Source organism: Phyllobates terribilis, unplaced genomic scaffold, assembly GCF_046119375.1.
Source record: "Phyllobates terribilis strain yellow unplaced genomic scaffold, ASM4611937v1 Scaffold_4__5_contigs__length_816908805, whole genome shotgun sequence".
NCBI classification, from domain to species: domain Eukaryota; kingdom Metazoa; phylum Chordata; class Amphibia; order Anura; family Dendrobatidae; genus Phyllobates; species Phyllobates terribilis.
Genome location: NW_027362764.1, coordinates 138,815,472 through 138,838,387, shown reverse-complemented (window position 1 = coordinate 138,838,387; position 22,916 = coordinate 138,815,472). Strand labels below are relative to the sequence as shown.

Sequence of the window (22,916 nt, the reverse complement as noted above, 5' to 3'; positions counted from 1 at the left end):
TGTTTCTGCCACCCTGGGGGCTGCATACCCAGGCCTGTTATCTCTGACTTCTAGTCTGTTTCCGCCACTCTGGGGGCTGTATACCCAGGCCTGTTATCTCTGACTTCTAGTCTGTTTCCGCCACTCTGGGGGCTGTATACCCAGGCTCGTTCTTGTATCTCGTTGCAGTAGCAGTTCCTGTCTGAACTGTATCCTAGCCTGTTACCTGTTTGTCCCTATGTCCGTACCTTCCCTTTTCCTGCAGTATCTGAACCTGCACCTAACTCCAACTCATCTCTGTACTTCTGTTTGTGAGTTTTGTGTCCACTCGCTACTTCATAGTAAGTACCTTGTGTGTATTTGGTTATGCTTGTCCCTTTTCCCTTCCTTCATATCTACCTCCTGTGTTCTAGCCATCTTCCTGTTTTTCCAGTCTGTTCCATGTGAACAGAGTCCTGTCCTCTCTGCCTGCACCATCAGCCCTGTTCGGCTTCCCTCTGCTCTGACTTGCCCACCGCTCCGGCGGCTTCTCTCTGCTCCGCCTTGCCCACCGCTCCAGCGGTTCCGCTCTGCTCTGCCTTGTCCACCGCACTTGCAGTTTCGCTCTGCCTTGTCCTCCACACTTGTGGTTTCGCTCTGCTCTGCCTTGTACACCGCACTTGCGGTTTCGCTCTGCTCTGCCTTGACCACCGTTCCGGCGGTTCCTCTCTGCTCTGCCTTGTTCACCACTCCGGCGGTTCTGCTCTGCTCTGCCTTGCCCACCGCACCTGCGGTTTTTGCTCCGCTCTGCTTGCTCACCGCACCGGCGGTTCCTCTCTGCTCTGCCTTGTCCTCCGCTCTGGTGGTTTCGCTTTACTCTGCTTTTCTACCGCATCTGTGGCTCTGTTCCTGTCTCCCAGTCTGTACTGGACCCTATCCAGCCTGAGCTCCAATCTGCTAGTACCTCCCTGTCTGCACATCAGCCGTGCTTGCCAGTACCCACCTGTCTGCATACCAGCCGTGCTTGCCAGTGCCCACCTGTCTGCATACCAGCCGTGCTTGCCAGTGTCCACCTGTCTGCATACCAGCCGTGCTTGCCAGTACCCACCTGTCTGCATACTAGCCGTGCTTGCCAGTACCTACCTGTCTGCATACCAGCCGTGCTTACCAGTATCCACCTGTCTGCATACCAGCCATGCCTGCCAATACCCACCTGCCTGTATGCCAGTCTAGCCTGCCTGTTCCTGCATTCCCCGGTGTGGGTCAACAGCTGTGACCGGGGTCTGACCTGGAGTAACACCTGGTCCCTCTGCTCGGTTCCTCCTTGGTCCACGGAGTCAACTGAGCCACCGTGCGACCTTGGTCGGATCGGGTTGATACTTAGTTACGCCCCTCCAGGCACTCCTTGGTTCATGGTACAGTGGGATCACTAATCACGCTCACGCCAGTCAGTCCGGGCGCGAGCGTAACACATTCTGCTCAGGAACACCAAAAGTGTGCCTTTCATCGCTGACACAACAGCAACAAAGAAATCACTGATGGCACCATTGTTTATATCAAGATTCAATGTCGCATTCATTGCATGGGTTCAAAGATGGAACCACGCTGGTTTGGGCCCTACTTAGTTGTGGAATCAAGGGATGAGTAAAACGTAAGAACAATAAGACTGGCAAGATACTAAGCAACACCTACCATGCCAGCAACCTTAAGATTTATTAGGATGAAGAGACTTCTCTACCACCCCAGTCCCCTGATGACTGTCCCAGTGACTCTGCCACACAGAAACACAAGCAAAGCAAGACTTTCAACCCACTACCAAGTTCAGGAAGGAAGTATCTTACCACCACTCTTGACCTTAAGTTTAGTAGGGTTGTGTACTTTGGATGCACAAGAGATTTTGGACAACCACAGTGTACATATAAAACCAAAGGTGATGGGAACTGCTACTTTCGGGCCATCAGCTATATCCTGACAGGAACAGAGGACAACTACTCTCTTCTCAGAGCTAAAGTCATCCACCACATGAAAACTGACTTGTCAAAAAAACTACAGGGCTACTTTAATCAAGATGCGAATGAATATGTGAACACCTCTGGCATCTCTCATGATGGAGTCTGGGCAACTGATGCAGAAATCATGGTTGTGACATCGTCATCCACACAATGTCCATGACACAATGGATTGGTTGACCCATCCGGCAAGCTTCAATCTGCAGTCAACAACAGAACATGCACTTTATCTTGAAAACAAGCATGATCATTTTAATGTTATCAGTGTTTACCTTTGAACGTTTATATTGTAGTGTCCTGTCACCAGCCATGTGTACGATTATCGTCCGAAAGCCTCTCTGGAACCAATAATCGCCCCATGTAAAGGTACCTTTATAACTTGAAGTTTCAGAATGTTATGACTTTTATTATATCCTGAACAGTCATGTTTTTTATGAACCGTCAAGGTTTTCTGGTTGAAGTAAAAAAAAAGTCTGTGTGTTTATAGAGTTTGAACCAATAAAATGTTGAAAAATTATGTAATTCTTGAGTATATCACTCAATGGTGCTCATAAAAGTAAAAAATCTGATCTTTAAAATATTTTAGTCTTTAATATACTCAAGAACGGGGCCCCAGACATCGCACAGGGGCCCCAGACATCACACAGAGGCCTTATTAATTCTCATACCTCATTATAATAAATCAAAAAACCAATTAATATATTATCAAAGTTAGAAAGTTTATTACATCAAAAATACCAAATTATACAGTCAATAGACAAAGCCCTTTTATAAAATTTGCCCCTAAAAAAGACCCATTAAAAAGACTCCGGCAGTGTGGTTATAGATGAAAATATTGATTATATTTTCAAGATTGAACAGCATTGAATTTCCTACATTCTTAGAATAGAATTACATAGTTGACATATATTATAAATTTCATACACATACAGCTTTACAACAATAGACGTTTATAACAATAATTGTAATTACAATGCATGATTCTAAGATAAATATTGAGGACTGATGATGTGTGTCTCATATAATTTAAATCTATATTACAGTTATTATCTCAATGGGTTACAAGGTCATTAGTTGCAATTACACTACTGTTCAAAAGTTTGAGGTCACCCAGACAATTTTGTGTTTTCCATGAAAACTTATACTTTTATTTATCAAATGGAGTTGCAAAATGAATAGAAAATATAGTCCAGACATTGTCAAGGTTAGAAATAATGATTTTTATTAGAAAGAATAATTTTCTCCTTCAAACTTTGCTTTCGTCAAAGAATGCTCCCTTTACAGCAATTATAGCATTGTATACCTTTGGCATTCTAGCTGTTAATTTGCTGAGGTAATCTTGAGAAATTTCCCCCCCATGCTTCCTGAAGCCCCTCCCACAAGTTGGATTGGCTTGATGGGCACTTTTTGCGTACCATACGGTCAAGCTGCTCCCACAACAGCTCAATGGGGTTGAGATCTGGTGACTGCGCTGGCCACTCCATTACAGATAGAATACCAGCTGCCTGCTTCTTCCCTAAATAGTTCATGCATAATTTGGAGGTGTGCTTTGGGTCATTGTCCTGTTGTAGGATGAAATTGGCTCCAATAAAGTGCTGTCCACAGGGTATGGCATGGTGTTGCAAAATGGAGTGATAGCCTTCCTTATTCAAAATCCCATTTACCTTGTACAAATTTCCCACTTTTCCAGCACCAAAGCAACCCCAGACCATCACATTACCTCCACCATGCTTGACAGATGGCGTCAGGCAATCTTCCAGCATCTTTTCAGTTGTTTTGAATCTCACAAATGTTTTTCTGTGTGATCCAAACACCTCAAACTTTGATTCGTCTGTCCATAAAACTTTTTTCCAATCTTCCTCTGTCCAATGTCTGTGTTCTTTTGCCCATATTAATCTTTTCCTTTTATTAGCCAGTCTCAGATATGGCTTTTTCTTTGCTACTTTGCCCTGAAGGCCAGCATCCCGGAGTCGCCTCTTCACTGTAGACGTTGACACTGGCGTTTTGTGTGTACTATTTAATGAAGCTGCCAGTTGAGGAGCTGTGAGGCATCGATTTCTCAAACTAGAGACTCTAATGTACTTGTCTTGTTGCTCAGTTGTGCAGCGCGGCATCCAACTTCTCTTTCTACTCTGGTTAGAGCCTGTTTGTACTCTCCTCTGAAGGGAGAAGTACACACTGTTGTAGGAAATCTTCAGTTTCTTGGCAAATTCTCGCATGGAATAGCCTTCATTTCTAAGAACAAGAATAGACTGTCGAGTTTCACTTTTCTGGCCATTTTGAGAGTTTCATAGAATAAACAAATGTAATGCTCCAGATTCTCAACTAGCTCAAAGGAAGGTCAATTTTATAGCTTCTCAAATCAGCCAAACCATTTTCAGCTGGGCTAACATACTTGTGCAAGGGTTTTCTAGGGTTTTCTAAACATCCATTAGCCTTCTTACACAGTTAGCAAACACAATGTACCATTAAAACATTGGAGTGATGGTTGTTGGAAATGGGCCTCTATACACCTATGTAGATATTGCAATAAAAACAAGACGTTTGCAGCTAGAATAGTCATTTACCACATTAACAATGTATAGAGTGTATTTCTGATTCATTTAATGTTAGCTTCATTGAAAAAAAATGTGCTTTTCTTTCAAAAATAATAAAATTTCTAAATGACCCCAAACTTTTGAACTGTAGTGTACATAAACACAAAAGCCACCCAGAGATACTCTAGTTAGCCCAAAGAGGAGGAATTGCTGTCACCCCTATAGTTACATAAATCAATGGTGAACATACAGACCATGTGCCATCTTGTAATGAACCACACTGCTTCGTACCCCATCACACAGAGGACCCAGACATCGCCCTGGGGCCCCAGACATCGCACAGGGGCCCCAGACATCACACATGGGCCCCAGACATCACACATTGCACTGGGGCCCCAGACATCACACAGGATTGAGTGATATACTCAAGAACGGGGCCCCAGACATCACACAGGGGGTCCCAAACAGCGCACAGGGGCCCGAGACATCACACAGTGGCCCCAGACATCGCACAGGGGCCCCAGACATCACGCAGCACACAGGGGATCCCAAACAGCACACAGGGGGTCCCAGACAGCGCACAGGGGGGCAGAGACAGCAAACAGAGGGCTGAGACAGCACACAGGGGCCCTGCGCACTGTTTCTTCCACCCCTCTTCCCCCATCCCTTGAGTGCTGTCTCTGGCCCCCTGTGCACTGTCTGGGGCCCCATGTGCTGTCTCTGTCCCCCCATGTGCTGCCTGGGACCCCGTTTACTGCCTGGGGCTGGGGCCCCATTATTGAGTATATCACTCAATGGTTCTCAAAAGCCTGAAAAATCTGATCTACAGCAGCTGAGGTATATTCTGTCCAGAAGGGGTATAATCTGGCCTAGGTCAATTTATACCCTGGGTATAGTTTGGCCTAGGCCAGAATATACCCGGGGTATAATCTAGCCTAGGCCACTTTAACCCTGGGTATATTCTGGCCGAGGGGTTAATCTGGCCTGTTACACTGGATCCTCCCTCCACAACACCCCTCCCCCACCCCTAGGAAGGTAATTGTTTTTCCATTCACAGGTCCACAGGCAATTACTTGTGCACCTGAGGTCCTTATTGCTTCTCTTTTCTCCCCTAGGGGATGACTGCATTCTAAGTCATGATATACCCATTGGAAAATTAAGGACCATTCTATATACTAAATCAAAAGCTTCAAGGAAATCTTTTACTCCCCGCCTACAATGATTTTCATCTTTTTAATCTTCCGATCTTATCTGCACGCCATCTTTTATCTCTAATAATTGTTTTCACTGAACCAATAAAATTGTTTGTTTTTACTCACTACTGCACCATTCTAATTATTATCATCATTGCCTTGATTTTTTAACTACCCCGTTGATGTAATCCCTTTTTTCCCCCTACGTCTGCAGCGCAAGTTGCTTATTTTATTAATCAAGTATAGAAAACATTTCACATACAAATGTAATACATTATTTAAATATTTTTTTTCTCATATTTTAGATATACAAATAATTTGGGAGAAGCCCAAAAAATTGGAATCAAAAAGGCCATTGCCTCTCAGCTGGCTGTTGGTTTTATGTACTGTATTATTTATGCCTCTTATGCACTTGGATTTTGGTATGGCTCAATCTTAATATTAGGAGGATACGGATATACCATCGGAGATGTTCTTGTGGTGAGTTTTACAAAATCAATACTAGGATCATTCTATAAAAAAATCTCAGCATTCTGTGATGATTTACAAAGTGTATTTTCATGTTAATGTCTTTCCCTTCAGGTCTTATTCAGTGTTGTCATTAGCAGTTTCTGTGTTGGTCAGGCTGCTTCCCACCTTGAAGCTTTCTCAATGGCAAGAGGAGCTGCTTATAACATATTCCATACTATTGACCAGGTAAAGCGTAGGGTATACTTTTTGATTTGCATGATTTAGGCTTTATTATTAAAAGACACTCTAATTTCCATGAAACATTTGTTTTAGAGGCAACTATGAATGGGGTTGTCTCCAGTCGATCAATGTGAATGCAGACTTTAGAATCCTTATGGCACACACACCACACGTAGTCAGGATTCTCCTGTGTTACTGACGAAAACAGGTGGTCACGTGACCCAAAATATGCAACTTTCATACTTCAGGCCACATTCCTACTAGACATGTTCAGGCTCGCTCAATTCACTTGCATTGAGTGAGGCAATTCACATCTAGTCTACACATGACTGCATGTATACAAGTCGCCTACTTGTGGTCACGTGACCGCCTGCTCTCGCCGGCAACACCGAAGTCTCCTGACAGTGTGTGAGCACTGTAAGGAATCAGAAGTCTGCAGTCATGTAGGGTGACTGCAGAGTTTCAACAAAAGCCTGGACAAACCCAATAATAATAATAATAATAATAATAATCAGAGAGATGAACCCCGATTCACTCAGCCTCAATTCACTCAAATAAAAGTCTATGGTACTAATATCTAACAGAGAAAGCTTATTTTTAAGTTTTTTGCTTATAAGTTTTATTCATTGCATAAATGAAAAATATCCAGCCTTCTGATATAATTTACATTACTCACCATTTTTAAACAGAAACTCTGAGCTGAAGAAGCATTATTTACCGGTAGCTTCAGATATAGTTGTTAATCTGCATGTAAATAACATTTTTACCATGTTTGGTTGGCTTCCTGGAACAGCGGCTACAGGGAAGACATGAAGTTAAATTCTCCCTGCAGCTGCTTGTTTCCAGTCATTGAGAGAGTGCAGGAGTCACCGCTTGCTACACAGTGAGCATGCGGTCATATCTCCCCTGCACCTTGACTGACAGCCTGTTCTTCATTGTGTGTGCATCTGTCAAGGTGCGGAGAGTAAATTATTACAGCCACGCTTACTGTATAGTGAGCAGTGACTGTACCACTCACTGTGCCATCGCGATGGCTGGAAGCAATTGGCTAAAAGGAGAATATTACTTAATTTCCTCCCTGTAGCAGCTCTTTCAGTAAGCCAGCAGAACATGGCAAATATTCTATTTTCCTGCAGATTACCACTGTGCCTGCAGATAAATAGTGTATTATTAGCTGACAAGTTCCCTTTAAAATATTTGATTGCTGTCAGTGAAAGAGAACACTCAAATGTCCTGAAATGCTCAATATTACATGAATTCCACACGGGCTTCTCCATAATGCCCTGCAGCTCTGACATGTAGCAGATTATCATACCTTGTTCAGTGGTGTTCAGTACCGTGATCATGACAGATCAGGGGTTCCCAGTGGAGCGCAGTTTGTACGGCAGTCATTTTCTCTCTCCAGAGTCATGGGGTATGGCCACATTCGCATTCAGTGTTTGGTCAGTATTTTACATCAGTATTTATAAGCCAAAACCAAGAGTGGAACAATCAGATGAAAAATATAATAGAAACACATCAACACTTCTGCGTTTTTCACCCACTCCTGGTTTTGGCTTACAAATACTGATGTAAAATACTGACCAAATACTCAATGTGTGAACGTGGCCTTCATTTCTTTCTTATGTAAAGTGTAAGCTCTTATGGTCAGCAGGGGCATCTCTCTTTCTCTCTCCTATAGAGCTCATTCACACAACCATATTTTTTGTTTGAGTGGTCCTTGTGAAAAAAAAACAGATAGCACCCGCACCAATGTTATTCAATGAGGCAGTGCAGATGAGTAATTTTTCACTGACCAAATCGAGGTGTGAAAAAAATCTTCAATAAATCAGATGAGACTCACCCTTTCAAGTGTATAAGCATGTTAAAAAAATTGGATGCCACAGGGAGCCACAATATAGCGTCCATTTTAAACGGATACTTTGCAATTCTGTAACATAGGAAACTGTAAATGGTCTTGTAAATGATTAATAGCTGCTGCAATTTTTCATTCTGAAGTTCAAACGGTATGACTTGTTTTTCAACTGAGAGCAGAACTAGGAACAGCCAACTAATAACTTTAAAATAGTGAGTTATAATTGGAATGAAGGGATATTAGAAATACAGTTGTGCTCAAAAGTTTACATACCAGAGCAGAATTTTTGCTTTCTTGGCCTTGTTTGAGAGAATATGAATGATAACTGGATTGTGAGTCATGGGGAAAGCAAAAGAATTGTCAATGGATCTATGGGAAAAGATAGTTGAACTGTATAACACAGGAAAGGGATACAAAAAGATATCCAAGGAATTGATAATGCCAGTCAGCAGCGTTCAAACTGTGATTAACAAATGGAAAATCAGGGGCTCTGTAAGAACCAAACCACGGTCAGGTAGACCAACAAAGCTTTGGGCCACAACGGCCAGGAAAATTGTTTGGGATGCAAAGAAAAACCCACAAATAACATCAGCTGAAATTCAGGACTCTCTGAAAACTAGCGGTGTGGTTGTTACAAGATGGGCTGCATGGTCGAGTCTCCATAAGAAAGCCATTACTTCGCAAATGCCACATAGTATCTTGCCTACAATATGCCAAACAGCACAGAGAGAAGCCTCAAAACTTCTGGAACAAGGTAATTTGGAGTGATGAGACCAAAATTTAACTTTTTGGCCACAACCATAAACGTTACATTTGGAGAGAGGTCAACAAGGCCTATGATGAAAACAACACCATTCCTACTGTAAATCACAGAGGTGGATCACTGATGTTTTGGGGATGTGTGAGCTACAAAGGCACAGGAAACTTGGTAAAAGTTGAAAGAAAGATGAATGCAGCATGTTATCAGCAAATACTGGAGGCAAATTTGCACTCATCAGCCCGGAAGCTGCGCACGGGATGCACTTTGACGTTCCAACTAGAGATGAGCAAATGTTTCAATATTCCATTCGTATTAAGATCACCGAATTTGTGATATACGCCGATTTTTTCGTCATATGTTCGCCGAACGTTACCGAACGCCATAGGATTCAATGTGGGAACAAAAAAAACGCATACGCAGCACCTTAAAACTGGCCCAAAAGCTGCCAAAACACATCAAATTAGGTGTAGACACCTACAAGTACAAGTACTATAATCATTATTACTATTACAGCAACATTTGTACCGTGGTGCTTTACATGTCAAAAGGGGTCACCGACTGGTACAAGAGGAGAGAGGACCCTGACCACCAGAATGCACAAAGAATCTACAAGGGATGGGTGAGGATACAGTAGGTCAGGGTACAGCTAGTTGTGCACCGGTATGCTTGAGCGAGGCTTACCGCAGATTGTACACTTGTCACAAGAAGTGGGTCTTCAGCTTTCTTTTCAAGGTTTGCACGGTAGGCGAGAGTCTGATGTGTTGGGGTACAGCAATATACAGTAGCGAAGATGCACGGGACAAATCTTGCATGCATTCGTGACAAGAAGAGATAAGAGGGAAGTAGAGAAGGAGATCTTGGAAGGATGGAACGTTGCGTGCAGGTAAGTAGAACAGGGAGACTAGGTCACACATGTATGGAGAAGACAGGTTTTCGATGGCTTGGTATGCCAAAGTAAGGCTTTTAAACTGGAGTCTCTGGGGAACAGGGAGCCAGCGCAAGTATTGACAGAGGGGAGAAGCCTGGGAATATCGGGGTGACAGGTGGATTAGTCAGCCAGCACAATTTAGGATAGATTGGAGGGGTGCGAGAGTGGTAGAAGGGAGGGCATAGAGCAGGAGCTTGTAGTAGTCAAGGCGGGAGATGATGAGGGTGTGCACAGGTGTTTTTCTATATTCATGGTTGAGGAATGTGCAGATCCCCGAGATACTTTGGAGTCGGAGTCAGCAGCAAGTGGAAAGGGCTTGGATCTGCTGTTTGAAAGACAGATCAGAGTCAAGCTTGCAGGACTAGGTAGATTGGGCAGCCAATCAATATGATAGATAGGTCAGTTGGGGGGGGGTGAATGAGATGGTGGAAAGATGATGCATTCTGTTTTATCCATGTTAATTTTTACAAATCTAGCAGAGAAGAAAGATGAAATATTGGACACACATTGTGGGATTCTGGTTGGTATGGAGGTGATATCAGGTCCAGAGAGGTAGATCAGCATAGAGGTGATACTGAAAGCCGTGAGACCATGAGCTGTCCCAGGCCGAAGGTGTAGATGGAGAAGAGCCTGGGTCCTACAACTGAACCTTAGGGGACACCGACACATAGGGAGTGAGATGAGGAGGTGGTGTGTGAGTGGGAGACACTGAATGTCCTGTCGGATAGGTATGAAACGATCCAAGACAGGGCCAAGTCTGTGATGCTGAGAGATGAGAGTCTGTAGTAAGAGGGTATGGTCTACTGTGTCGAAGGCAGATGACAAGTCAAGGAAGACGAAGACAGAGTAGACTGGCTTGGATTTGTCAGATAGTAGGTCGTTGGTGACTTTAGTCAGGGCAGTTTCAGTGGAATGATGAGGTCGGAAGCCTGATTGTAAGCGGTCAAAGAGGGAGCAGGGGGAGAGGTGGGAGGATAGTTCAAAATAGACATGTAGATTCAGTAGTTTGGAGGCATAGGGGAGAAGTGAGATGGGGGGATAGCTAAACATAGGATGGGTCAAGGGAGGGGTTTTGGAGGATGGGCGTAATCGAGGTATGAAGAAAAAAGAAGCCAGCTCACCTATACTTCTTGGCGTTTCTGGAGCACGGAATCTCAAGGGACCGCTTGCAAACAAGGATTAGAAAAACATTCCAGCTTCTATCGTGGATAAAAAGAGTTTTTTATTTAAGTAATGGCAATTCCATATAAAAATATTTAGCCATAGCAACGCATTTCAAACGCAATATGGGTCCTTTGTCAAAGCTATATGACTAATGAACAGACGGAATTAAATGCAAAAAATACACCAATCCAATGAAAGATAAAAATCACATGATTAGCTGTCAATCAGAGCAGCGAAAATCACATGATTGAAGCATACAAAATGTAATCTAATATGACACATACAAAAAGGATTTCTGCAATGCATTATAAAAACAATTACATAGAAAAAACACACATGTAGGTAAGCCTATACAAAAAGCAGTTTAAATATCAATAATGATACATAAGTTCACGCCGCAAATTGAGACCAGTGGGATTGCAGGTATAGAGATTCATTATCCAATATGCCTCGCGGTTTAGCAGACGTTTCCGTGAGTCTCCCCCTCTAGGATTCGGAGTGACCCTCTCAATGCCCATAACTTGGAATGAGGATACATTTCTATTATGATGTTGTATAAAGTGCCTAGAAGCATGAGACATGTTGTGATTATTTGTAGAAACATTAGTTATATCAGAGACATGTTCACAAATAATTTTTTTCAGTTTTCTGATTGTACATCCCACATATATTTTATCACATAAAGTACAATGAATTATACACTGCTCAAAAAAAATAAAGGGAACACTCAAATAACACATCCTAGATCTGAATGAATGAAATATTCTCATTGAATACTTTGTTCTGTACAAAGTTCAATGTGCTGACAACAAAATCACACAAAAATCATCAATGGAAATCAAATTTATTGACCAATGGAGGCCTGGATTTGGAGTCACCCCCAAAATTTAAAGTGGAAAAACACACTACAGGCTGATCCAACTTTGATGTAATGTCCTTAAAACAAGTCAAAATGAGGCGCAGTATTGTGTGTGGCCTCCATGTGCCTGTATGACCTCCCTACAATGCCTGGGCATGCTCCTGATGAGGTTGCGGATGGTCTCCTGTGGGATCTCCTTCCAGATCTGGACTAAAGCATCCGCCAACTCCTGGACAGTCTGTGGTGCAACGTGACATTGGTGGATGGAGCGAGACATGATGTCACAGATGTGCTCAACTGGATTCAGGTCTGGGGAACGGGCAGGCCAGTCCATAGCTTCAATGCCTTCATCTTGCAGGAACTGCTGACACACTCCAGCCACATGAGGTCTGGCATTGTCCTGCATTAGGAGGAACCCAGGGCCAACCGAACCAGCATATGGTCTCACAAGGGGTCTGAGGATCTCATCTCGGTACCTAATAACAGTCAGGCTACCTCTGGCGTGCACATGGAGGGCTGTGCTTCCCTCCAAAGAAATGCCACCCCACACCATTACTGACCCACTGCCAAACTGGTCATGCTGAGGGATGTTGCAGGCAGCAGATCGCTCTCCACGGCGTCTCCAGACTCTGTCACGTCTGTCACAAGTGCTCAGTGTGAACCTGCTTTCATCTGTGAAGAGCACGGGGCACCAGTAGCGACTTTGCCAATCCTGGTGTTCTGTGGCAAATGCCATGCGTCCTGCACGATGTTGGGCTGTGAGCACAACCCCCATCTGTGGACGTCGGGCCCTCATACCACAATTATGGAGTCGGTTTATAACCGTTTGTGCAGACACATGCACATGTGTGGCCTGCTGGAGGTCATTTTGCAGGGCTCTGGCAGTGCTCCTCCTGTTTCTCTTTGCACAAAGGCGGAGGTAGCGGTCCTGCTGCTGGGTTGTTGACCTCCTATGGCCCCCTCCACGTCTCCTGGTGTAGTGACCTGTCTCCTGGTAGCACCTCCAGCCTCTGGCCACTATGCTAACAGATACAGCAAACCTTCTTGCCACAGCTCGCATTGATGTGCCATCCTGGATGAGCTGCACCACCTGAGCAACTTCTGTGGGTTGTAGAGTTCGTCTCATGTTACCACAAGTGTGAAAGCACTACCAACATTCAAAAGTGACCAAAACATCAGCCAGAAAGCATTGGCACTGAGATGTGATCTGTGGTCCCCACCGGCAGAACTATTCCTTTATTCAGGGTGTCTTGATAATTGCCAATAATTTCCATCTATTGTCTGTTCCATTTGCACAACAGCATGTGAAATTAATTGTCAGTCAGTGTTGCTTCCTAAGTGGACAGTTTGATTTCACAGAACTTTGATTTACTTGGAGTTATATTCTGTTGTTTAAGTGTTCCCTTTATTTTTTTGAGCAGTGTATATACTACATGATCACAGTTGCAGTTGATAAATTGATTTATATGAAATGTCTGGGATTTATCCGCATTAGAAAATTTTTTTGTGACTTTTACATATTGACAGAGATTGCACCTATTTTGACCACACTTGTAAAATCCTTGACATTGCAACCACGTAAGTTTTTTTTGGAGAGAGTTTGTTAAGAAAGGGTAAAGAATGTTCCCCAAAGTCTGTGCTTTCTTGGCTACTATCCTGATACCTGGGGAAAGAACTTGCACTAGCGTGGAATGTTCATATAGCATTGGTAAAAATTTTAATACTATATTTTTGATGCTGTTAAATTGGAGGCTATATTGGACGGATATTGTTACTTGTTGATTACCCAATGCTATAAGTACAACAATACTCACCTATCATTTTGCATACCCCTCCTTTTTCTGCAAGTAACATATCCAGAACTATTCTGCTTTGGAAGGCCATGGTAGATGTGGGTGCTAGTTGGTCAGCTATTCCTTGTAGGGCATCTTTGGTGTAACTGACAAATCTTTTTTGGTTATAATATATGTAATTTATCCAATCTACAGTCATGGCAAAAAGTTTTGAGAATGACACCAAAATTATATTTTCACATGATCTGCTGGTTTGATGGTCGCCGAGCATGGACAGCCCTCTTCAAATGATCCCACAGATGTTCAATAATATTCAGGTCTGGGGACTGGGATGGCCATTCCAGAACATTGTAATTGTTCCTCTGCATGAATGCCTGAGTAGATTTGGAGCGGTGTTTTGGATCATTGTCTTGCTGAAAGATCCATCCCCTGCGTAACTTCAACTTTGTCACTGATTCTTGAACATTATTGTCAAGAATCTGCTGATACTGAGTGGAATCCATTCGTCCCTCAACTTTAACAAGATTCCTGGTGCCGGCATTGGCCACGCAGCCTCAAAGCATGATGGAACCTCCACCAAATTTTACTTCGGGTAGCAAGTGTTTTTCTTGGAATGCTGTGTTTTTTTGCCGCCATGCATAACGCCTTTTTGTATGACCAAACAACTCAATCTTGGTTTCATCAGTCCACAGGACCCTCTTCCAAAAGAAATTGGCTTCTCCAAATGTGCTTTTGCATACCTCAGCCGACTCTGTTTGTGGCGTGCTTACAGAAACGGCTTCTTTCGCATCACTCTCCCATACAGCTTCTCCTTCTGTAAAGTGCGTTGTATAGTTGACCGATGCACAGTGACACCATCTGCAGCAAGTTGATGCTGCAGCTCTCTGGAGGTGGTCTGAGGATTGTCCTTGACTGATCTCACCATTCTTCTTCTCTGCCTTTCTGATGTTTTTCTTGGCCTGCCACTTCTGGCCTTAACAAGAACTGTCCCTGTGTTCTTCCATTTCCTTACTATGTTCCTCACAGTGGAAATTGACAGGTTAAATCTCTGAGACAGCTTTTTGTATCCTTCCCCTGAACAACTATGTTGAATAATCTTTGTTTTCAGATCATTTGACAGTTGTTTTGAGGAGCCCATGATGCCACTCTTCAGAGGAGATTCAAACAGGAGAACAACTTGCAAGTGGCCACTTTAAGTAGCTGTTCTCATGATTGCATACACCTGGCTATGAAGTTCAAAGCTCAATGAGGTTACAAAACCAAAAAAAGTGCTTTAGTAAGTCAGTAAAAAGTAGGTAGGAGTATTTAAAACAAGAAAATGATAAGGGTGCCCATACTTATGCACCTGTCAAATTTTGTTCGAATGCAGATTGCACATTTTCTGTTAGTACAATAAACCTCATTTCAAGACAGAAACGTTACTGTGTCCAACAGTTATTACATATATCAAACTGAAATAGCTGTTGCAAAAACACCAATTTTTATAAAACATTAAGCTTAAGATTAATAGGGGTGCCCAAACTTTTTCATATAACTGTACATACACATAGATTATTCCATCATCTCTATATTAATTCACACTGATTAGGTAACTATTAAAAGAAACTAATTGATTGTCTATAATATATTTTACCTTGACAATACCATCAGCTAACATCTTGTCAGACTCACAATAAACAAACTCCAGTACACTACGTTCTACTAAGTCACGTAAGTGGTGATGTTTAATGTCGATGTGTTTAGTCCTTGCACTAATCTTCTCACTGCTGGCAAGTTTAATACATTCTTGTCCTCATAGATAATTGTTGGCTGAGCTAGTGGCTTGTCGAAATCTTCCAAAAGTTGTTTCAACCAAATAACTTCTTGACTTGCATAAGCAGCTGACACATATTCTGCTTTTGTAGAAGACAATGCGACTGACACTTGTTTTCTGCTGGACCAAGAAATTTAATTTTCTCCTAACTTGAACAAGTAACTACTTGTTGGTTTTCGATCACTTGTATCTCCAGCCCAATCTGCATCCACATAACCTCTGAGAGTGAGATCTCCTGATGCAGATATCTTAAGATTTAGCCTTTTAGTTTCCTTAAGATATTGTAGAATTCTCTTAGTGGCGTTCCAGTCTCTTTGGCGTGGCTTGCGTACATATCGGCAGAGCATAGCAAGTTGTGGTTGCTATATACAGAAGCGCCCCCACTGCTTGTCTGTAATTCTCATTGGTGGGTAGCAGATCTTCTACTCCTTCCAACTTTAATTAGGATGGATCCATTGGTGTTGACACATCTTTGGCTTCTGACAGTCCAAATTGGTTCAGGATTGTGAGAATTTTAGAACTTTGATTGAGAAGAAAGCTCCCATCTTTCTCTCTCTGGAATTGGATTCCCAAATAATCTGTTACATTTCCAAGGTCCTTAGTCTCAAAGTGCTGGTTGAGAATTTCACCTAGCTTTGTAATGTCATTTTCATCTCGATAAGACATGATTACTAGTGTTGAGCGAGCATGCTCGACGCTACTCGGGATGTTCGGCGATCACCGAGCATTTCCGGGTTACTCGGGCGGGAGCACGGGTCTCCGCCCTGCATGTTTGGCGCTCTTTACAGAGCCAATGAACATGCAGGGATTGCCAGCCAGTCACTGTAATGCCGCAACCATGTTGGTTGTGGGCATTACAGTGATTGGCTGGCCGCACAGCGTCACCTCGAGTATTTAAAACCGGGCGCCGCCATTTTGGACACAGTCGCTCCGGATCAGACAGTGTAGGGACAATGCTGTTGATTTAGGGAGAAATATATCCTGCAAAATAGTTAGTGTAGGGTCTGTAAAGGCTGCCAGATCAAACAAACAGTCCTTCTCAGGACTAATATCCATCTCAGATATCAGGCAGGCAGGCAGGCAGGCTGTATAGGAGACGCAGTGGCTATACCAGCAAACGCTGCATTACAGTCCTGTGTGCTCCTGTTGCTGAAATTGCTGGACTTAGCTCCAGGTCTCGAGGGCCAGGAAAAATCCTTTTTTTTCATCTAAATCCTCTTTTTTTTCCTGCTTCACACTGTACAAATACCCGTCTTATTAACCTTTTGATGCCCCCCCTCCCCCCCAAAAAAAGTGTGTCTCTGATTTTTCAGGCACAAATATATCTTTTGAAAATAGTCTGGTGTAGGCCAGAGAAATAGAATGCGGTTTTGCAGTTCCATGGGCCATTTGTATCTAAAAAAAACAGTTTGAGTGTGTCGCTCACTGTTCACCAAAAATATATATATTTAAAAAAGTCTGGTATACACCAGTAAATTATAACTGTGGTTTTGCTGTTCCACGGTAAAAAATCTTTACCGTATTATCCTGTTTTGGGCATTTTTTGCCGTAGAAAGAAAAATAATAGTGTCTCCCTGATTTTTCAGACACAAATATATCTGTTGAAAATAGTCTGGTGTAGGCCCGAGAAATACAAGTGTGGTTTTGCAGTTCCACGGGTCAAATCTCTGTATTATCCTGCTTTTGGCATTTTTTGCCATAAAAAATAAATAATAGTGTCTCCTGATTGTTCAGACACAAATATATCTGTTGAAAATAGTCTTGTGTAGGCCCGAGAAATACAAGTGTGGTTTTGCAGTTCCACAGTTCAAACCTCTGTATTATCCACTTTTGAGCCATTTGTATCTAAAAAAAAACTGTTTTAGTGTGTCACTCACTGTTCAGCCGCAAATATATATATTTAAAAAAGTCTGGTATACACCAGTAAACTATAACTGTGCTTATGCTGTTTCACGGTAAAAAATCTCTATTATCCTGCTTTTGGCATTTTTTGCCCTAAAAAATAAATAATAGTGTCTCCTGATTGTTCAGACACAAATATATCTGTTGAAAATAGTCTGGTGTAGGCACGAGAAATACAAGTGTGATTTTGCAGTTCCACGGGTCAAATCTCTGTATTATCCTGCTTTTGGCATTTTTTGCCGTAAAAAATAAATAATAGTGTCTCCTGATTGTTAAGACACAAATATATCTGTTGAAAATAGTCTGGTGTAGGTCCGAGAAATACAAGTGTAGTTTTGCAGTTCCACGGGTCAAATCTCTGTATTATTCTGCTTTTCGCAATTTTTGGCTGTAAAAAATAAATAATAGTGTTTCCTGATTGTTCAGACACAAATATATCTGTTTAAAATAGTCTGGTGTAGGCCCGAGAAATACAAGTGTGGTTTTGCAGTTCCACGGTTCAAACCTCTGTATTGTCCACTTTTGGGCCATTTGTATCTAAAAAAAACAGTTTGAGTGTGTCGCTCACTGTTCAGCCGCAAATATATATATTTAAAAAAGTCTGGTCTACATACACCAGTAAATTATAACTGTGGTTTTGCTGTTCCACGGTAAGAAATCTCTATTATTCAGCTTTTGGTAATTTTTCCGTTAAGAAAAATGGTAATATTTTCTCCCTGATTGTTCAGATTGTTTAAAAGAGTCGGGTGTAGGCCAGAGAAATAGAACTGTGGTTTTCCTCTACCACAGTTCTAATCTACTTTTTATTATCCTTTTTCCATTGATAGTGCGAGTGTAAGCTATTTTACTTACTTTACAATGGGCAAGGCGCGTGGCAAGGGACGTGGAATTGGACATTCTGGTGATGGTGCGTGCTGAGAACGGGGCCATGGCCAAGGTGAAAATGTGCCACAACCAACAGCCACATCTTCTCACTCCCACTTCTTGACCGAATTACTAGGAAAGCACAGAACAACACCAGTATTGCGAACTGATCAGTGTGAACAGGTTATTAATTGGATAGCAGATACTTCCAGTTAACTGGGCACCACCACCTCCGGCCTGTGTTCCACACGGTCGACTCTTAGTAGCCGTGAGTCTTGACCGCATACTCCTCCTCACCCTGATGCTCCTTCCTCCCACCATGCCGAGTGTCGTCAGACAGCAACTGATCCCACACTTGGACGCTCTGAAGACCTGTTCACTGGTCCAATTCCAGATTTGTGCACCTCGCCTGCTCCACTTGAAGTGATGGAAGAGGAGATCCCATGTAGCGATGCCCAAATATTTGAACAGTCACGGCCACAGGAAGTCGACGCTGGCAATTTGTCACAAGAGGTGGATGATGACGAGACACAATTGCCAGGAAGTGAGGAGGTATATCGTGGTGCGCAAGTGTAAGAGGAGGAGGTGGTGCTTGAGCTAGTAACTGACCCAATGTGGCAGGAGGACATGCAGAGTGAGGCCAGCAGCACACAGGGGGAGGGAGGCAGAGTACCCCAACAGACAGGAAGAAGCAGTGTGGAGGCCGCAGACAGAAGGCGGGAAACCGTTCCCCGTAACACCAACACGAGGGACGTTGCCAGTACAACCGGTAGGTCTTCCAGAGTCTGGAATTTTTTTAAAGACTCTGCTGATAACCCCAAAAAGGCCATTTGTACCACCTGCCATGCCAGCATCAGCAGGGGTGATAAAACTACCAGCCTGACCACCACCAGCATGATCAACCACATGGCAGCAAAGCACCCGACTTTGTGGGGCGAACCCCAGGGTCCACGACCAGTGTCAGCAGGTGTCACCACTGCTTCTTCCACTGTTGTGCGTGCAATAGAACCCCCTGTTGTGTGTGCAAGGCAATCACCTGTCCTTACTGCATACAAAGATGCCCCCTACTCTCAGTCTTCACTTGTTATGGCAGTTTCTCAAGAAACAACATCAACGTCCACGTTCACGTCCCACCGCAGTGTTTAATTGTCCAAATCCCAGACGTTTGAATGAAAACGGAAATTCGCATCTAATGCCCCACAGGCCACAGCCCTAAATTCATTTCACAACTGCTTGCACTGGAAATGCTGCCTTTAAGGCTGGTGGAGACGGAATCCTTCCGCAACCTTATGGCGGAGGCCATCCCTCGGTACTCGGTCCCCATCCGACACTATTTTGCCCGGTGTGCCATCCCCGCACTACACAAACACGTGTCCCAAAACATCTGCCGTGCCCTCAACAATGCAGTTACTGGGAGAGTCCACATGACAACGGACACGTGGACAATTGCTTGTGGCCAGGGACGGTAAATCTCCCTGACGGCACACTGGGTAAACATAGTGGAAGCCGGGACCCAGTCGGACCTTGGGACGGAACACATTTTCCCCACACCGAGGATTGCGGGCCCTATGTCAGTCTGAGTTGCCCCCACAGTGTACAGCTCCTTCGCATCCTCCTCCTCCTCCTCTTCCTCATGTTCAGCCTCCATCTCAGATATCACCACATCAGTTACAAGCTGGAAGCACTGCAGTACTGCCTCCACCAAGCGGCAACAGGCTGTGCTGAAACTCCTAAGCTTAGGTGAGAAATCTCACACTGCTTGTGAGTTGTGGACAGCTGTGAAAGAGCAGGCAGATCTGTGGCTGAGACCGCTGAACCCACATCCAGGCATGGTCGTGTGTAACAATGACCGTAACCTGGTGGCGGCTCTGAGGCGAGGTGAGATCACACACGTACGATGCCTGGCTCATGTGTTTAACCTCGTGGTTCAGCAGTTTCTTAAATTGTACCCCGAGTTGCCAGATCTGCTCGTCAAAGTACACCGCCTGTCAGCTCATTTTCGCAAGTCGGCTACAGCTTCCGCCGCCCTTGCTGTGTTGCAGCAGCGTTTGCAGCTTCCGTCACACCGACTGGTGTGTCATGTCCCCACACGTTGGAACTCTACCCTCCACATGTTGCAAAGGATTTGTGAGCAGAAGAGAGCAGTTGTGGAGTACCAGCTGCAACAAGGCCGTCGATATTCAGGTCAGACTCCACACATAAGACCTCAGGAGTGGATCTGGATGTCTGACATCTGTACCATCTTGACAAACTTTAGGAGTCCACCCAGATGGTGAGTGGCGATGACGCCATCATTAGCGTCAGCATTCCACTTGTCTGTCTTTTGCAACGCTCTCTCCAGAGAATTAAAGAGGAGGCATTGCAGCCAGAGTATGATGAGATGGATCAAGAAGCCGTAGCGGTCGATTACACACAGCCCAGCCTCATCTCATCCCAATGTGTATTGGGGGACAATGAGGAAGAGGAGGAGGAGGAGGAGGAAGAACAGGAGCTTTTATCATGCGCTGTAGATGGTAGTGTCTGTACAACTGTCATACCGTCGATTCAGTGTGCGTGGCCTGAGGACAGGGGGGAGGAGGAGGAGGAGAGCATGGTCAGTCATCATCTTGGTGAGGACACGGAAGTCTTGCCCGTTACCAGTCTGGCACGCATGGCTGACTTTATGTTACGCTGCCTTAACCGTGACCCTCGCGTTGTCAAAATGTTGGGTGACAGTCATTACTGGTTGGTGACACTTTTAGACCCCCGCTACAAGGAGAACTTTCACTCTCTTATTCCTGAGGTGGAGAGGTCTACAAAAATGGGGCAGTACCAGAAGGCCTTTGCTGCAGAACTGTTAAAAAAAAATCCCATCTGAACACAGTAGCGGCAGAGGTCACAGTTCGTTGACCAACCAAGGCATACAAGCGAGAGAGAGGCAACTCCAATCCAGCAGAGGCAGGGGAACACTGTCAACGTTCTGGGACAGTTTTCTGAGACCCGCCCAGCTTACAGGCCCTGAGGCGCGGGGTACTCTCACAAGGAGTGGAAAGTTTCAAAAGATGGTGAGGGAGTACCTTGCCAACCGTACCAGCGTCCTCCGTGATTCCTCTGTGCCTTTTAATTATTGGGTATCCAAGCTGGACACTTGGAATGAACTCACTCTGTACGCCTTGGAGGTCCTGGCCTGCCCTGCCGCTAGCGTGTTATCGGAGCGTGTTTTTAGTGCCGCTGGGGGAATTATAACTGATAAGCGCACTCGCCTGTCAACTGACAATGCTGACAAGCTGACCCTTATCAAAATGAACAAGGGCTGGATTGGGCCAGACTTCTCATCACCACCAAATGACAGCAGAGTAACATAAAGTCAAATCCACTGTGTTATTTCGGGAGGTGTATTCACATGCACCGCTTAACACCCACACATGGGTATACGCTTCCTCATTTCGGCTGTTTTATGTTCTTCTCCTTATCCTCGGCCTCCACCACCACTATACCACCAGGGTGACCGTGGTCCATGTTGCCATTATTGAAAGTTCCTCCGTCCTTATTTTTGTCAGCTTTTGCTTGGAAGGCATAAGCAAAGACTGTGGAGACCCACTCCCCAATAATGGGAATAATATTTTTAAGATGCTGTACTGTATGGCTCTTGTAAGGGGCATTAAAATCGTCTTGTTAAACCACTCTGAACTCCACATCTCTTCCAAGGGGCAATAAAATTGTCTTGTTAAACCACTCTGAACTCCACGTCTCTTCCAAGGGGAATTAAAACCGTCTTGTTAAGCTACTGTGAACTCCACGTCTCTTCCAAGGGGCATTAAAACCGTCTTGTTAAACCACTCTGAACTCCATGTCTCTCCCATGGAGCATTAAAACCGTCTTGTTAAGCTACTGCGACCTCCACCACTTTTCCGAGGGGCATTAAAAGCATCTTGTTAAGCTACTATGTCCTCCACCACTTTTCCGAGGAGCATTAAAAGCGTCTTGTTAAGCTACTGTGACCTCCACCACTTTTCCGAGGGTATTAAAAGCGACTTCTTAAGCTACTGGGACCTCCACCACTTTTCTGAGGGGCATTAAAAGCGTCTTGTTAAGCTACTGGGACCTCCACCACTTTTCTGAGGGGCATTAAAAGCGTCTTGTTAAGCTACTGTGACCTCCACCACTTTTCCAAGGGGCATTAAAAGCATCTTGTTAAGCTATTGGGACCTCCACCACTTTTCCGAGGGGCATTAAAAGCGTCTTGTTAAACCACTCTGAACTCCACAGCTCTTCCAAGGGGCATTGAAATGTTGTTTTTAATTAACACTAACCTCCACGACTCTTCAAACGGGCATTGCATTTCCTCCTAATTTTTGGCAGCTTTTGCTTGGAAGGCATAAGCAAAAACTATGGGAGACCCACTCCCCAATAATGGGAATAATGTTTGTAGTATGCTGTATTGCATGGCTCTTGTAAGGGGCATTGCAAGTTCCTCCGTCCTAATTTTTGTCAGCTATTGCTTGGAAGGCATAAGCAAAGACTATGGGAGACACACTCCCCAATAATGGGAATAATGTTTGTAATATGCTGTACTGCATGGCTCTTGTAAGGGGCATTGCAAGTTCCTCCA

General features: G+C 44.0%; 1 protein-coding gene across 3 annotated transcripts in view; it reads left to right on the top strand.

Moving 5' to 3' along the window:
- The window catches only part of LOC141265120 (ATP-binding cassette sub-family B member 5-like), a 1,140,380-nt gene that overhangs the window by 834,743 nt on the left and 282,721 nt on the right, over positions 1-22,916 (top strand). For all 3 annotated transcript variants that reach the window (XM_073677789.1, XM_073677793.1, XM_073677790.1), the window contains 2 exons: positions 6,003-6,177; positions 6,280-6,393. In XM_073677789.1, the coding sequence (XP_073533890.1) occupies positions 6,003-6,177; positions 6,280-6,393 (289 nt within the window). The remainder of the gene's footprint in view (positions 1-6,002; positions 6,178-6,279; positions 6,394-22,916) is intronic.